Source organism: Coturnix japonica, chromosome 8 (genome assembly GCF_054131305.1).
Source record: "Coturnix japonica strain WE chromosome 8, WE-NBRP24, whole genome shotgun sequence".
Taxonomy (NCBI): Eukaryota; Metazoa; Chordata; class Aves; order Galliformes; family Phasianidae; genus Coturnix; species Coturnix japonica.
In genome coordinates this window covers 2047289-2065075 of record NC_140670.1, presented here as the reverse complement: position 1 = coordinate 2065075, position 17787 = coordinate 2047289, and the positions used below count along the sequence as shown (strand labels likewise).

General features: G+C 39.6%; 1 protein-coding gene across 11 annotated transcripts in view; it reads left to right on the top strand.

The window, feature by feature from the left end:
* NRG3 (neuregulin 3) overlaps window positions 1-17787 on the top strand; it is a 366191-nt gene that overhangs the window by 284623 nt on the left and 63781 nt on the right. For 7 of the 11 annotated variants that reach the window (XR_014948838.1, XR_014948839.1, XM_015866076.3 and 4 more), the window contains one exon: window positions 16298-16324. The exons of 1 other annotated variant lie outside the window; for it this stretch is intronic. Coding sequence is in view for 7 of the 10 variants with exons in the window: in XM_015866076.3 (XP_015721562.1) it covers window positions 16298-16324 (27 nt within the window). In the remaining 3 variants the exon portion in view is untranslated. The remainder of the gene's footprint in view (window positions 1-16297; window positions 16325-17787) is intronic. 3 more of the 11 variants (XR_014948840.1, XM_032445355.2, XM_085554948.1) reach the window with 1 other exon arrangement.

Genomic DNA, 17787 nt, shown 5'->3' with positions numbered 1-17787 from the left:
TATGCAGCATAGAAATCCTTGTAGTAAACTGAAGAGAATGGGTCCTTAACAGTTCTATTAAAAGGCAAATTGCATTTATTCTTAGTTTAACTTAAGAAAAAACATATGTAGTCAGCCTCTTTTTCTAAGATTAAAATGCACTATCATACACAATTTAACAGTAAGCTGCAATCCAAAATACCGCTAGGATTTTACCTATCTATCACAGGCAGAAGATAATCTTTTCCAATTATATTAAACACTAGCTGGCAGTGAATAACTAGCATATACATAAGGGACTAACCTAATCTGCTTGTACTGGGACGTTCTTCTGCTGGCTGTGAAGTGCTTTCAGCTTTCACTGACTCTTTGTAGTCAGTTACTTGGAGCAGCAACAGGATAAAAACATAGGGTGCGATGTCTGTTTTTGTGGCTTTATGATTGGTTTTTGATTTCATTAATGAGCAGTTTAATTGAAGAACATAGAATCCTTTTGGTGTTTTGCAACAAATGAACTTTTCCAGACCTTAAAAAAAGATCACATTTCTCTTATTGGCAAATGTGAAAATGTGAGGTCCAGTCTCAGTTTGTTTTTTTCATTCTTTAATAAATAGTTGAAGATGAAGGGAAGAGAGGGCTGAGGGGGAGCAGAACTGGAACAATCTGTTTCTCACTCTCAAGTTTTCAGTATGAATTCCATACAAATTACTGCATCTGAAATTCAAATAATTTCCAGGTGTATGAGCTGTCAGCTGGTTTAAGCACAGGGAATGCTGACACTTCAGATTTTCATCATTTTGATTATGCAATCTTTGGGCAGTTATATGAGTAACCTGGCCAGACCACGTGCACTTCAGGGCATTTAGTGACCCATTAAGAATGTCATTATTGTTTCAGGTTAATTATTAATAGCCAAAGGCTCATATCAAATGTATTAGTTGTGTCAGATAGAAGTGCTACAGAGAGTATAAAAATAAATGGATTGGACTTTGAGCTTTTTAGAATTAGTTTCTCACGCACAAAATGGAAGTTGTGAAGTGGTGGGTCTGCATGGCAGTGCCTGGGGCTCACCTCCTGTATTTCAGATCTGGTGCTGTTGTAACACCTTTAGCCTGTGCTCAGTTCCTTGGTGATGACATGCTCAATTGTCTTGAAAGCCTTGATGTACCCATTAAAAACAGCTGAAGCCTTCTGAATTCATGGTACATCTCACATATAAATTAATGTATCTGTAATATACATAAATAATACATATGTTGTTTTTTTTTTAATTTTTTAAGAGATCTGTCAATGGTACCATTGGCTTTACAAATCATAGATCTGCTTGTAAACTGTGGAAGAGCAAATGCGAATCAACATTTTCCTGCCTTCACATGACAGTGAAGTAGGTGAAAAGGTGTTAAATCATTCGGTATCTCTGTGATGCTGTCAGATGTTTAAAAGATGATCATGTTGAAAAGGTGCGGGATGTTCTTTGTTATTTAGGGAGAATTATTCTTCAGTTTAACATGCTTTGCATATCATGGCCTTAGCTACAGAAAGCCAAAGCTAGCAAAAACAGAGAAAAACAATGAAGAGATGTGTAGTTGTAATATAACGTGCAGAAAAAAAGTTATCATTAAGTAGCTGAGTTTAGGCTAATTTATCTAATTCATCACAGTAGAGTTTGATATTTTTTTTTATTACTATTGTTATTATGGCTGATTTATTTATTTATTTATTTGTTTGTTATGGTGGAGATACCATGTAGGAATATCCGGTTAGACGCAATGTTGTTTTAATGACCATCTGTGCTTATCATAGACACGGAATACCTCCCTTCTCCAAGTTTTCCATTTATCCAAAGGTGAGAATGGGGAGTAATGGTCTCCTGTTTGCTCAACGAATAAACATTTATCCTCAAAATTGTTATTTCTTAAGAAAATGTTTATGAACAGTATAAGTGATTTCTTTTGTTTTGCATCATTATTTTGCCCTGGAGAGTGTTTAATTTTGTTGAAGTCAGCCTAATGAACTGTAAGAAAATGGAAACATGCAATTGTAGAGCAACTAATGAGCTTCCATCACAGTGACAGTGACTTCAATCCACCCAGGCAGACTATATCTGTGTGCATTTTTTAATAGCATTTGGAATGTCTGTCTCCAGACACTTATATTAATGCTTAATGTGCATCTCAACCATATTGAAAACACTTTCCACAGCTATGGTTGATGTTGCAGACTTCAACTTGTGCTAATTATTCAAAAATTTCTTCTTCATGCACTGTAACAAGCATTTAACATTTCGTCTTTAATTGTTCTATGTGTATTTAAGCTTAGTTAAATGAGATACTGAAGTGGAACAGAAGTCAGCAAGATGCCCAAATTGCTATTGCATGTTGTCCGAACAATCTAAACAGCATTAACATCAATAATGAATAAAGGAAATAAACTGTAACTGTATTATGATGGTCTTGTGCAGGAGTACGTGGAACCTACGCAGATGTTAGAGAAAAACATCCCATATGACTACATGTATTGCATAGCTCACTCTGAAAGTAATGCTTCCTATTTATTTCTGTGGAAGCTATGGAAGATAAAAAGAATGCAATAATGCTAGTTGATAGAGCAAAATCTCAGCCACCAAAAGTGATTTTTCAACATAGTCATTATATTAGCCATTAGCTAAGCTTTTTTGTCTGCAATGAGAAAGTGCCTGTGTGCTTTGCTTGTAAAAATTTGCACCTGCAGAGGTGACCGGCTGTTGCCACTGCTGAAATTGCAAATCCTCAAAAAAATATGATAAGAATGTGTTTCCTCTAGTAAAAAATGCTACTTCCATTTAATAATTCTAGATAAAATCCTTCTAGTGGGACAGTAATCTCCTTCCTCGGCAGTTGGGATTTAAGGGAAATCTTCAGACTCATGATAGCACTTCTCTCACATCTGGACCTCTAGTGGAGTCAGCACAATTCCAGCCTGCTCAGTACTTAACTTGTGTATTGAGATAAAATTAGTAATTCTGAGTCAGATCTCCTCTCTGTGGCAGAGTTTGCCTCAGATGCTGGTCAGGGCTTTTTTACCTCTAGTATCTTTCTCTTTGGATTTGCTTTTCTGGCTACACCATTAGGTACATGGAGTGTTTTTTTGTTCTTTTCACATGCCTATGTTTTGTGGCATTGAGGGGTTTCCATGTGTGGAGTGACAGCAATGGCGGTGATGGTTCATTTATATATTTTTGAATAATATTGGAAACGTGTTTGAATGAATATAACACTGATACAGTTCATTAATTGATGGATGTTTTAGTATCCATCTGGAAATTAGAGCTGTTCAGAATGATGGTCTAGGAAACACGTTGGTGAAACTGCTAGATCAGTAAATGCTTTGAGTAATAAAATTTAGGCAGAAGATAGGAATGGCTGAATCTGTAAGACAGATTGGCACAAAAGTGAATGAGTTTATAGTGGTGGATTCAGTCTGAAAATAGAAAGAGTGTTCATGTTAGAAACGTTAGACACTGTGGCTTGGGACCTGAGAAATGTGTAAGATCTCAGCTGGTCAGCATAATGGTATAATGAGGTAAATTATGTGTCTATTTAAATGTTTTAAGTTATATACTTCAAAAACAAAGTCCATCTAAGCATGAGTCAGAGTCACTGACTTTTTCCTGCAGCGATTGCTGGACCTTGGTGGAAGTGTTCTGCGTATGAAGCTTTTACTACCCTGCTGGGTTTCTGTTAATGCAACTGTTTGTCAAAAGCAGAGGCAGTCATCTCACCAAAGTGGACATCTTGTAGCAAATAAGTGTCTACAAGCCATCCCGATCCAGCACATGCAGTGCTAAAAATGCAAAAGCAGAACCAGCTGCAATACCACAATATTTTCTTACACCTTTGTCGCCTCCTGATCTGGCGACAAATCAAGGCTGCCTAGTGACTGTACCATGCCTCCTCACACAGGGAACAGACGGGACTCACACACAGTGCATAATGGTGAAAGTACAAGTTTAATGCCTCGCAACAAACCCTATATAGTGGTACAAGTGACCACCCCTGGCAGACACTCGTGACCTCACTGTCTCCACCCCAGGTGCACGCAGGCACCACCTACCCAATACCCAACATCTCCCCCCTCTTTATCATCTGCAAGCCCCTGTAAAGGTTCCCCCACGTTCTCCCTGTTACACCAAAGGTGATTCTCACATTTAAGGCTATTCCACAAACAAATCAAACATTAGACATATGCAAAAAACAATTACACTGGCATAATATACCAGAGTTGCAGCTGCAGTGCCTACAAACCTGAAAACACACAACAACAGCTATCTGCCTAGCAATTTTTGAAGTGCTGTATGGCAACACATAGTCAACTTGAAGAGAACAGTGCATTCAAGTTCAAGATAACAGCACAGTACACAATGGAGTTACAATTTTTCCAAGTTCAGTGTAATACTATTGTACAGAATCTTCATGGCATTCCAGTTCAGTCCAGTGTGCATTATAAATGTCACATTCCATAACCAAATAACAAGACAAAAACATATTAGTTGTGCAGAATCGTTCCAAATGTCCACTGCTGGGGCATTATCCAAGAGCAAGGTCTCCCCCACTCACAAACTATTAGTCCAGCATGAAGGCCAGATTCCCAGTTCGTACCTTCAGGCACAGTGGGAGCAATGCTGTCCCATGTGCTGTTACCAGCAAGCCGCTGGCCAGTGTTGGTGCCAAATCACTGGCTGCACTGGAGACATTAACCAAGGAGACGTTGACCAAGACCAGTGTTGTAATGTTCGGATCCTCACAGTGTGCAGGATGGGCCCTACCAGCAGGGCCCACTTGGGGTCCCAACACAGGCATATCTTCTGCCCATGACGAGGAGTGGCATGAGGTCTGGGAGCCATGACCTTCCGTCACGTCTGATCAGGACCTGACCTATCGGAGTCCGTTTGGTCAGCTGATGGTCTCCCATCTGATTCTCCAGATGATTTAAGCTAAACAGTGCATACAGGAGGAGAGCGTGTGGGCACAGCTCAGGCCCTTCCAGTCCTCCCCCCTCTTTAAGCGCACGAAGACACTCCTTCAAGGACTGATGTGCACGCTCCACAATAGCCTGGCCGGTGCTGTTGCCAGGAATGCTGAAGGTATGCTTAATGTCCCAAGCTGTACACCAGTGTCCAAAATATGCACTTCTATATCCTGAGCCATTGTCAGTCTTTAACTCCTGGGGGTGCACCCATGACAACTCAAACCTCTGGGTTCACCCCTGCAGGAAACACGTTAGCTGAAAGACAACCTGGGCAATTCTGTAACAACTGAAACGTGAAACACATCCTGTGCAGTGACAATGCCGACTGACAGAACCGCCCACATGACACTTCAGCAGAGGCACACAGACCAACCGCAGCCATGCAGCAAGTGGCACCAGCACACTGATTCCCCCCCCGCAACCCCGGACGCTGTCCCGACCACCCCTCCCACAAACTGCACCATTGGCTCCAGCGGCCACTCTCCAGGCCAGGATCACAATGGGAGTGTGGCAATGTTTGCACCATTATCCACCAGAAACTCCAGGGTCGTATGGGGTCAACAAACCCACAATGTGTATGCAGACCCGGAGACCCCCAGCTCCCCGACACACCAGCACCGAACAACACAATCTACGGGCATTTATCTCAGGGATCAGATCGCACCCGGTCAGAATGCATTCTTGTGCCTTGATGGTCCAGTGTTCAGCAGCCTCAGCTGCTTCCCTCCCCAGATCCCGATCACTCGCAGCTTTACTTTGAGAGCCCGACGATGCCTCACTACCTGAGGGCTGACAGCTTTTTTATCTGCGTTAACTCCATTTCAAAGTCTGCCTCCTCCTCGCTAGTCGAGGACTCCCCGGCACCACGCCGTTCTGCTTCCCCTCTCTTCTCTGTTTCCTCAGAGACCTCTTGTTGATGGCACAGGGGCGGCATAGCAGAGAACATAGGTGGCTGAATAGGGGCAACAGCGTTCGCTACCAGCCCCGGCGGTTTCTCCCCCGGAAAATAGATAAACCCTCGGCCCCACATGCCTCAGAGCCCTCCCGAATCATCCTCCCCCCACTTCAAATGTCCCACGGAGGGAGCCTACGGAATCTGTAACAGGCTAATAATGGGGTTTTCTCCTCAGCTAATGAGGCCTTTTGTTTCTCTACCTCTTCTACTGCCTTCTGTTGTTGAATCTTCTCCTCCTCCCCCTCTGAATCAATAGGCCACAACGAGGTGTGAATGGCTCGCCATAACTCCCGCTCCCCCTTGGCCAATTCAGTTAACTTTCTAAGAGCGCCAAGGGGGGTAGCAACAGAAGTGCACCCTGCACTTCTCCTCCTCACCCCCTGCACAAGCTCGCTCAAAGAGCTCCTTGCTAACTTTCTCTAATGCCGACCGACTCATACAGTGAGAAACTTCATCAGCCAGACCTCTCCGCATCATCCACTTAATAAGCGGATCAAGGTCCTCATCGTGCACTTCATACCACACCCGTGAAGCCATCCCCCACAACATACTCACGTACTGTCCCATAAACAGAACTATAATGGAGTTGCTGTCTCACACTCACGGTCCAGACCACTCTCACCACATCACGTTCGGGATCACCAATTGTCGCCTCCCGAACCGGCGACAAATCAAGGCTGCCTAGTGACTATTCTGATGCACTGCTCTGCATGTCATGCTGCAGTAAGTACAAGTAAAGACAAGATGGAAGCCACCGGTGCTACAAATGTCAGCAGCCAGGACATTTCTGCCAGCTTCTGCTCATGTCCAATCTGTGCATAACCAATTCATCCCTTTGAATGGCTCTGACTGAGCAATTACAATCAATTAGTTGAAATATTTTTGTGCCTTTTGGTGCTATTCTCACATAGCATTCTTAACAATTGCAGTGGGTCACCGCACTCAGGTGAGAGCATCTTTAGTTTTTCTGCTCATACCGTAAGTAGCTCCGGGTTCTGTGAACATCCCGTAGTTTTGTTCCAGTGTACTGTTGCCTTTTGTTTTGCTTTGTTGCTGTTGATACCATCTAACAACCTTTTTCAGCACTTCCCCTGGGCTCCTTCTGATTTCCTGTATATTATTCATCCCCAACATGGGCATTTTGTAGCCAGTTTTGGTTATATTAAAAAAAAAAAATAGCCAAGTCCCTCAATTTTTAGTATTTTCTTTTAAGTATTTGGTTGCTCTGTGAAATGACAGTGAAACAAAATAGATAACTCTGAAATACCACTTGATATGGCCTTTGTACTCCATTTAGCGTACTCCTTTATCACTTAGTAGCATGAAATTTATGTTAGTAAAGAATTTCAAGACCTAAGGTATTTAATCACAGGAGCAATTAAAATGTTTTTCAGATTGCTACCTACATATCAGATGCCGTAAATTCATGTCACATATCCAAAATATATCTTTCATCTTTTAATTAAAATGGCTTTCACTAGATGCTCAGGCTGAGTAAGATCTGATGGTCATTGTTTGCTATTCATTTTGCTGATGTATGTTTGCTTTCATTATTAATCACTTCTAAGTAGAATATATTCCCATAAACTTTATGTAAACAAGGCAGCTTAGGCACAGAAAAAAAAACCTTGGTTCTATTTGCATGTACTACTTTGGCTTGCAAGATAAATTGATATAATATTGATTATTTTACTGTTTGATACTAAAGGTGGGATCATAAGCACAGGTTGTGAGCATACTGGGAGGGTGCGTGAGCTGACATCCACAAAGTAACATGGCAATGGTAGAACTGTTAGAGCTCTAGATAAGACGTATTTCCTTGGTTGCTTTGTTAGTATGTCTCAACCCTGTTCTTTGCAAACCTACAAACATCTCACTTTCAAACCTAAAAGTCAGGAATACGTCTCTGCTTACTGCAAAGCTGCTGTCTCAATTAGTGTGCTCTTCCAGCTGCCTGTCTTAGTATTGATTGGCTCTAACAAATTATTTACAGGTGGCAGTAAAGGCTTGTTGGAACGGGGTCAGTCTCAGAGGATGGAGGGAAGGTTCCACTGGGGGGATTTCAGAGAGTTCTTGGAGGATAATGCTGAAGTGTGCCTGTCCTTCAGGGACAACCTGAAAACAGCAGGATCATACAGTTAACTATAATCACCTCAAGTTCTTGTGTGAGTTCTCAACAGCCTTAAATAAGATAGCTGCAGAAATCTCTTTATATATAAATTTTCAGATAAATGTGACAAGCCATACATCTGTCTGTGAAGCCACTTTATTTCTTCAGTCTTTGATCCCTCTAATGTTTAATACCAAAAGAGAAGTGAATGTAGTAAAAGCAGCCCACTGGCCAATCATGCAACAGTTGTGGGTTTATTTTCTTATTTTTAAGAAGCTAATAATTGAACTGTTAAACAAGTAGAGGGGGAGTTAATGTTGAAAAAGGAAAGATGCACCCCAGATTTGGCATCGTTCCCTTGCTGTGTATCTTTTGTGCTGACATGGGTGATTTGTGCAGTAATGGCTGCATTTGTGTCAACCACCATTTGGTATTTCCTCCATTGAACCACAAGAGATGTTGGACAAAGGCTGTGTTTTATGATGAAGTTCACTGCAGTGGAGGTCCTTAAAAGCTGACATGTTTGCAGACCTGTAAAATTTGAAGGAAAAAATGAAGATTTTTTTTTTTTTTTCCCCTTTATTTTCTGTAGTAAACAGGGAAGGTGTATGGAGGTGAATACTGAGCAGCCCTGTTACATACATGGATTGTTACCTTGCAGCTGGATCCACAGTGCGAGGAGATTTCAGTTCCTGGTTCCTTGCAGTTAGGACTTAGAACTCAGTGCCATTTGGAAGAACACTGGTGTTCTTCACGTTGATAAATTTGGAGACTTCTGAGACACAGGAGACAAAAGAGCCCAGTAGGCAGTAAAAGCCAGAAATACTCGTAAAATTTTGATTAAAACCTATGTGTTTTAATCATCACCCAAGCATGAAGCACAGAACTTCTGGAAATCAGGCTTAGTATTGCTGCTCTGTGAAGCAGCCTCTTACATAAAGTGCAAGGCTCACACAGTAAGTGCGCAGTGTAATCAGAGTGAGTTTAAATAATTCTTGTGGTTCGTTCTGAATTATTTAAAACAAAGTAATATGACTGTCGTCTTTGTACAGTGAATGTGGTTACACTGAATGCCTAAAGAAATGTATCTTCCCAAATGAGGGTAGATGAAAACCAACATCTTCCTAAAAGGTCTAAGTAACCCTCATATTTAATTGAGCCTCCTGAATCCTGCTATGCAAAAAATGAAAGCAATTATCTAGGCATATGTAAATGAGTATGGATATAAATAAATATGGAAATTTTCCTGTCATCAGAATGGAGATGTATATTTCAGTCATTAAATTCAGTCAATATTTAAAAAGTCTTGGTGTGAATAGCTGTATTCTGAGGCTGCTTGTTGTTCAGGTTGGGTTTGGTTTTTTTTTACTGCAGTAGAACCAAATTATTTGGTGCATTTGGGAATAAAGCTGTATTTTCCACAAATTGATGTACATTCCTTGTCCTGAAGTTGAAGAAAGTAATGAGGTTTTAAGAAATTGACAAAAACTTACAAAATTTGCTGTGCCTTTGGAGAGCAGTAAACACGATTGCATTTGAACATTCTCTTGTAGTACTGAAGTGAAGGACAGCTTAATGATCTGTAGAAGGAATAAAGTTACATTTAGCATGAGAAATGCTTATTAAATGTCATATGCTCATAAGATAAGGGAGCTATTAGCAATTCCTCTACTGTTTCTGTAAGGCTGGTTATATTTTACAGGCTTATATTCTCAAATATCCATTTGGAAATAATAGGGCAGAAATCCCGGTAGTCATTTCTATGAAACTTGTAGACTTATTCCACCTTAAAAGAGGTTTTGTGTCATTTATTTAACCAGAAGAGGATTTTTTTTTCCCCAAAGAACACTGCAGTCAAATGATTATAAGCCTATGACAAGATAAGTAATCTAGTTCAAAGATAGTTCCAAAATGTTTTCTAAACCATATGTTTTGTAAGTACTACTGTTTCTGTTTGTTTTGACAAAAATATGATTCCTGTCTTCTAAGTTGCTTGATGTGCGTTTTTCATGACGTGGTTGGGGAGGGCCAGCTTCTACAGTGTAGGCACTGTCAATTTGAAAGGAGTGACTATCATGCCAGCGGCTATTGAAATGCAGCAGAAGTGCCTAATTACTTGCAGCATTTTACAGATGCTCAATTGAAATTAATACTATCAAATCCCTTCACCAGCATACCTGCATATGAAGGCAAGCCCACCTGTGCAAGTCTTGAGAAGAGCTGCGTGAGGTGGACAAGGTCTGCAGGCAGAGCAGATTTTGATACCATGAGCACCACTGGGTTAGTGACATAGGGAAGGGTAGGAGAGCACATTGCTGGCATTGTTTTACTGATGATTCCTCAATTGTTGCAGAGCCATAACCACTGGTGGGGTGGTTGTGACTGCAAGATGAGTGTAGTCATTGATAGAGCAAGGGAACAAGATGCTGCAGAAGCCCAAGACAGTAATTCAGAATCATAGAAGCAGGTCACATAGCTACTTCAGTGTTTTGTCTTCATGTAGTTTGTTTTAATTTTCAGTTTTAGTACTGGCTTTTTCTGATCTACCAAAACTGCAGGAAATCAGTGAAAAATTGATTGACTGATAGATTTTCTTCTAGGAGAAATAAGCAGAATCTTTGGTTATATCTGTTACTCATAGTCAGCAAGACACGATGTGTTGTTCACTGTTTACTGCAGTTGCACTGGATTGGGTGAGAAGAATTGGTTACAGACTTGTCACATTTACTTAAGATTTTCAACTTACCTTTAGAGAAAACTTGAAGATTAACTGTACAGGCAGCTTCATTTCCATTTAGTGTAGTTACTCATTTTTACTGAGATAGCATTAGATTTTTAGGAAGTTAAGTCTGAAAACATTTTTGAGTTGGTGGACTGGAGGAGAAGTTGTATGTGCACATACTGTCTGAATTGTTCAAGTTCTTAGATGTGTTGAGCAGTTCTGTTGGTTGAGTGTTAAGTAAACCAGTACATGCAATACGTGCGTAGTAGCAGTATTTAACATTTACTTGCTTGCTGTCTTTTCGTTGGTGAATGTAATGGCTTATTCAGAGACAAATGAAGGATTGCTCTATTTAGCAGATCCCTAACGCTGAACCTTTTGGTCTGAATATACTAAAAAATTCTGAAACTTACGTTTCTGACATTTTATAAGTTTAGTGCAGTAATTTCAATAGGCTATTCATAAATATAAAACTAAAGATGCATTTATTTGGTGCATTTATAGCGGTTGTGAAAAGAATTCTACTCTAGGATGAAAACCTGTATTGATTTACAAACTATAGATGTCAGTGCATATTGTCTGCATTGTTCAATGAGACTAAAGTTCACTAAAATCCAGCATTGTGCATTAAAGAGAAGTAACTTTTTTCTATTAGCTGTAGAGATGATAATTTGATGTCTTTAAAATGACAGAGAACGGGCAGGGTAATCCTCTGTGAGCCTGCATGCTGTAGGTGAGGTAAGTAGTTCAAGCTTCTAACATGTCTTCAACCTGTGAAGATGGCAGCATTGCTGGTATTTATTTTCAGAAATAGTCAGAAAAAGCCTTTCAACTTTCATGATGTAAAACAGCCAGGAGCATTTGTCTGTCATTCATAGGAAGAGTAAATCAATAGTTTATTAAATTATTCAGCCCTGTATATTATTTATATTAAGAGAGGTTTTGCTGGATGTTTTTCAAATGCTCCTTTGTTACAGAATTGATAGCGGGTGGGAATTTCTAGCTGGAGGCTGCGCTAACCTCTGCAGAGTAGTAGAGATATTCAAGGAAAGTCTATGTTTTGTGGGTTTTTTTTTTCCTTCCTTCCAAAGGGAAAGAAAGACAAGAGGAGAAAGCCATTAACCTCAGAACGTAGTCTTCAATATTCAGTTTCATGGACTGAGGATTTTAATTTGGTTTAAAATACAGTTAACCCTATCTGTACAAATTCAGAATGTCAATAGTTTACCATTCACACTGAAGACATATCAATCTGTGAAGCTTTATATAAATTATGTACTTCTTTTTTTTTAAGGGGTGTGTATTACATGGAATTCTCACCATTGTGTCTTAATGTAGTTGGAAGAAATTGGTGGTATATTCTGTAAATTTACATCAGCTAACATGCAGTGAACTGCCCAGCTATTGCTAGGAAAATTTGCATTGGTTCTTCAGACAATTTGATTGGCCTTAAACTCTGTCTTGTTCCCTTTAACTGAACAATCTGAATTAAGAATACTGGAGCGGTCCAGCATAGTTTGCAGCATAATTCTTGTGTTTCGTTTTCTTGTTCAAGATAGTAAACTGCCAAGGTCAACTGGGCAGACCTTATGAGTTGATTGAAAACAATAAACTTCATTTATGGGGGGAAGTACTTTGCATTCATATTATAAATACATCTCTTTCATATTTAAGTCAGCTTATTATTAGTGCAGATTTGAATGTCTATAATGGTATATGGTGATTATTTTAATATTGAATATTTTTCTTCTACAGATGGGAGACTTTTAGGTGTTGGGTTTGTATTTCTTTTCATAGTGTAAGTTAGAGTGCACGTGAAGTACTGAAACCATTCTTTAACTAGGAGAAAGTCCACATTAAAGTGGCTAAGAAATAAGCCCCAGCTAACTGTAATCTAGACCCAAGGCTGCACATTACATATGAAGCTTTAATAAATTGATATGTTAGCAAGTACAAGTTTATCTTGTGCTTGTTATCAAGGATTCCCATGAGTTGGATGTATTCATAAAGAGTAAATTAGGATGGCTTTAGTATTAGCAACAAATTCAGTAAGTACAAGGACTATAAGGCTCACTAGTTTTCCCACATCGCCAACAAAATGCAGATATATTCATAAAATTAATTATAAAAGTTAATGGTCTTCCTGTCTATTACTTTCTCAGAACAAAACCATACAAGAAAGAAAAGAAATCACAATAGCAAAAACAAAATACATTTGCATAATTTGGTTAATGAACCCATTTGTGGAGCAGAGTCCACTTCCAATACACTGATACATGGCTGTCACTAATATGCATTTTTGTTGAACTAAGTTTTTGGAGAAACTGCATCCCCTGATGTTGAGTGGCTTGGCACTTTCCTTTCTGTCTCTAATGAAATATTGAGATGCAGTTTATCACACGTGTTGTGGCCGTGTAGAAATACAGCAATCTTTTACTCTGCTGTGCCATGTTGGGAGTGGGGTTCTGCATTTTGGTGCTCAGCTTAGCCTTTGGTCAGCACCACAACCTGCTTTCTTTCCCTGGTGCCTAGCTGTGCGGGCCCTGGTCATCTCTTACCACCTGCCTGTTGAGTGGGTCTCCTCCCTGACAGCAGGAGAGGTCTTGTTATGAGAATGGCCCTAGGAATTATAGAATGATAAAAACCAGACCATTAAAAGAAAAAGAAAGCAACAAACAAGCCAGAACAAAATCCGTATGAGTTCACCAGTGTTTTTGAGTAGTGCTTGTGTGTTGGAAGCGTGGGGCACTACTGTTACCAGTGGTGCTTTGACACTTCCAGTCAGTGGGACACACATCGGCCCCAACTGCATGCCACGGGTGACCTCCTGATCATGGATTTGGGTGCAGGGGCCCTGGGTGTCAAGGCTCTTCCCAAAACTTGCAAGTGACCATGGTCACGGAACAGCACAGAACTCTGATTGCACAGGGATTATTAATTGGTTTTCTGTTTCCAGGATTCTGCCTACAGAATTTGTATTACTGTGCTTACTAGGAGGATGGCTTAGATATTTTGCTGTAAGGGCTTATCCCATTAGACATCCTTTCATCATCATCTCTGTCTGTCAACTCTATCTTCAATGTATGTTATGTTGGTTGTTCGGGTTGCTTTTCAAGCAATGAGGTATTTTAAATAAATAACCTAACAAATGCCCCCTCCTCTCCCCCCCACTCCCTCTCAATATTTTAAAGGAAGCCTATGGATTACACTTGTTTCTCCCTACACATAAACCACTCAAGAAGTAAAATCCTTTCTGTGGTTTTTAACAGAAAGGTGTATTTTATAGACACTTCTTGAGATAACTGCCTTTTAACTGTGTTGGTGTACTCCACAAAGGAGATTGCAGGGGCAAATTGAATTGAAAACTGGTCTGTAGAGAACATGTGTAGCCAGGTTGGGAAAGAAGAGTTTTATCAGCTATTTCTACACAAATATAAAAAGATAATACAGCTTGGTCTTCATGTATGGATATCCTAAAGGACTGTATGGCTTCCTAAAGGACTGGTTTATTGTGTTTTGATCTCCATTATCCTTTTTTAAATGTAAGAAGTTATCTTAGCAAAAGATGCAAGAAAGTAAATTCTTTCTGGCGGGTAATATATGTGGATTTTATAGGAAGGGAAAATTAGAAGGAGAAAAGCAAAGTACAGATCTATATAGTGCAACTATAGCTCGTTCAATGCCCTTCTCATATTTCTGATGTTATGTTCTTCAAGAAGTTACATTTCTGCATCAGTTGTATTAAGGGTATTTGCATGCAATGTTAGTATTTGAATGCAAGAATATTGATGAGAACACTGCAATGTGGAATGTATGTATGGTTTTAACTTTGTATGTCAAGTTACATACTTATAATACATATATGTATGGCTTTAATTTCATGTTAAAATTCTATACATATAATACATATATGCATGTCTTTAATACTGGTAATAGAAGACTCAGTATGGTGTTGCTGGACTTGGGTAATGCATCTGTCCTGACTCCCAAGTCAGCAAGATGTTGATACCACATACCATACCTTACATTCTTTGCTTTTGAGATGCATTTTGGTTTTTTTTCCCATGTGGATACATACAGAGTTTAGGAGCTGTGTTCTAAATTGGTATGTGAAGTGAATCAGTCAAGCTAACATCCAGTGCCTTCTGCTGGAAGGATTGGGAGCTTACAAAAGGCAAATGACTCCTGGTGCTTTCAGAAGAACATGGGGTATCTCACATTCTCATCTTATGTTCCAGGTCTGACAACTCATTTTGTAGTGTCGGATTACTGTTCCGTTTACATGGGAAAATTTTCTTGTAGCTTTGCTATGTAATTCTGAAGTACCATTGGATGGGTTAATGCCTGCTTGCTTCGTGGAGCTCTGTGCACTGCCTGAAAGATCATAGCCTGGCTCAGCCTTGCTTGGGAAAAGTAATGTATTAGCCTGCTCTATCTTATGGAAGTGTGACTGTGAGTTGAAAGGAAGACAGAAATTATTAATATATTTGCTTTTAATACACTTAAAAGGAAAACATTGCATTTCCCTCAGGGGAAAAAAAAGTCCTTCTTGGCTCTTCATAATCCAAATGATGACCTCCCATAGGAAAGTAACACGTTTCAAGTTCAGCACAGAAGAGAACTGTGGTTTGCACCCTTTAAGAATGTCTGGTTTCTGCAGTACCAATTTGGATTTCAACCCACCAAGGAGTCAGTTTTAAGTTTTTCCATTGCCCTGATCCTCTAAAATGACTTCTGTCATTCTTTTACCAAATAGCAACTTAAACACGCTTCCTATCAACTTAAAGACTTTCCATAAATTAAAGTCTACTTTGCACTGTAACATTTTTGGCAACAGAATCATACTGTAATTAGTCACTTGAAAAGGGGTCACGGGGTCTTTTGAGCTCCATATGGTAAATTCAGCATATGCTCGAAATAAACAGAAGATTTGCTGGTTGTAAGTTTCTTGAAATTGTTGCTGTGTGTACCAGTCAGATGGCAAATAGGTGGCATCTACTATCTCCCGAAGTCAGCTCTCTGTTATGGAACAGATTGCAGCAGTGCTATCAGGTTGGATGAGAGAGTGGCCACTATGGTATAATTAGAGCTGAAAAATTTAGTGAAAGCCTTTCATTTCTTTGTCTAGTTCTTGATCTTAAGTGAAACTGAAAGCAAGAACTTTACCTAACTAAAAATGGTACCATATTAAGAGAGAGTTTTCAGGAACAAGAGAGAATAAATTCCTGCAATTAGCCAGTTTGAGGCAGTTAGTAAGTATAGTAATAGTGAGAATGAGTGTTTGCATCCATCCCCAGACACTCTTGCCTTATGTGGCAGGTCCACATTCTAGAGTTCTGACTTTAAGGTTGCTCCTTTTTGACTAATACTCATAGAGTGGGTCCCTGGAGTGGTGTTGAGTTCTGCAGCACAGCCATTAAATATCAAATGGTACAAATGATGACAGAGAGGGTATTTACTTTCTGGTCTAACATTTCCCTTTCTTGTTTGTTTGTTTTTCTTTCACATGCTTTCTTGGGTACAGCAGACCATTTAGGAATTGAATTCATGGGTAAGTTTTGACTTCTCTTTCTTTCACTGTTTAACATTTATCTCGGTACCTCATCCCAAAACATGTGGAATTTAATGGGAAGTCTCCCATGAACTCCATCAGTGGATCTTGGATTGGGCTTTAATAGCAGGTCCTTGTATATTTATTGATTATGTCTGGAAATATGTCAAGATTTTGTTTTTCTCTTATTACTAGAGGACTTTAAGCTACATTATGACATTTTTGTGTTATCCTGGTGTTTAATGAAACAGACAATAAAAAATATATGGCTGCATCATGCCATTTTTTTTATGAGATTTGAGAAGAAAGTTAAAGCATGCGTTTGTGTGAAGGAGAATAAGTTTTTAAACAGAGTGATTTTTTATTTTCGGAATATAGTGTTGACAGCAGTTTTCAAATGTAACTAGGGTTGTTGTTAAACATTTAATTAGCATTTAGCAGAGGAGTTGCAGGGATATTTTTAAGAAAGACAGCAAATAATTTAACTTCAGTTTACTCAAAACCTTAAGCAGGCTTGAGTAAATGATTTTGATTTTGAAGAATTGCTTTCTGTAATTTTTGGAAAGAAAAGGTGATTTTCTATTGGCTCTGCTGCCACAGTGTTGCGTGTTCATAGCCTGAGGGACTGAATAGTTGAATTGTTGAAGAACAAGTTGAAGAACAGAGCTTCACCTTTCAGCTGGTGATCTTTAGAAAGCATGGGTTATTTCCTCTAGGAAGACAAGATCTGTCCTTAGCAGAGCTAGTGATCTGGTGTATCATCTGTGTAAAAAACAGCTTGCATCAATTACTGCCTATGACTAAAAGCACTATAATAACAAGCTTGTGAATTCATATGTAAGTAAGAAAAAAACAAACTAACTTTGTGTCTTTGGCCTGTTTTGAATACTATTCCTTTTTTATTATTATTTTTAAAATAAAAATATTATCATCTAATGACTGTAAGTGTTGACATGGGAATTCTTTTGACAAGTGAAGTATCAATAATCATTGTACCATTGTTGTGGTGAGTGTTGATGACATAGCAGGATGCTTACCAAGAGGTCAGGTAGCAGGCACATGGATGTTTTCCTACTGCTTTTGGACTTCTGTGGCATATGTAGAGACCTGCCTCCAAATCTGGATTCCCTTGGTGAGGGCAGAGGTTTACAATCTGAACGCAGTGCAGTGGAGGCTCACCAAGATGGTCAGGGGATGGAGTTCATAGCATGAAAGGAAGTGCTGAGTGCACTCAGTTTCTCAGAGGAGATCAAGGTGAGATCTCAATTCCACTTAAAACTCCGTGATGGCTGCTTATGGAGAAAACAGGGTTGGACTCTGTGGAGGTGCAGTGGGAAAATATAAGAGGCAGTGGGCACAATTGTCATTACTTGTCATGAAAGTACTTCAAAATGAGAGCGGTCAGCCATTGGGGCAGATTCACTAGAGATACTAGGGAGCTACCGCTGCTGGGGAATTTTAAT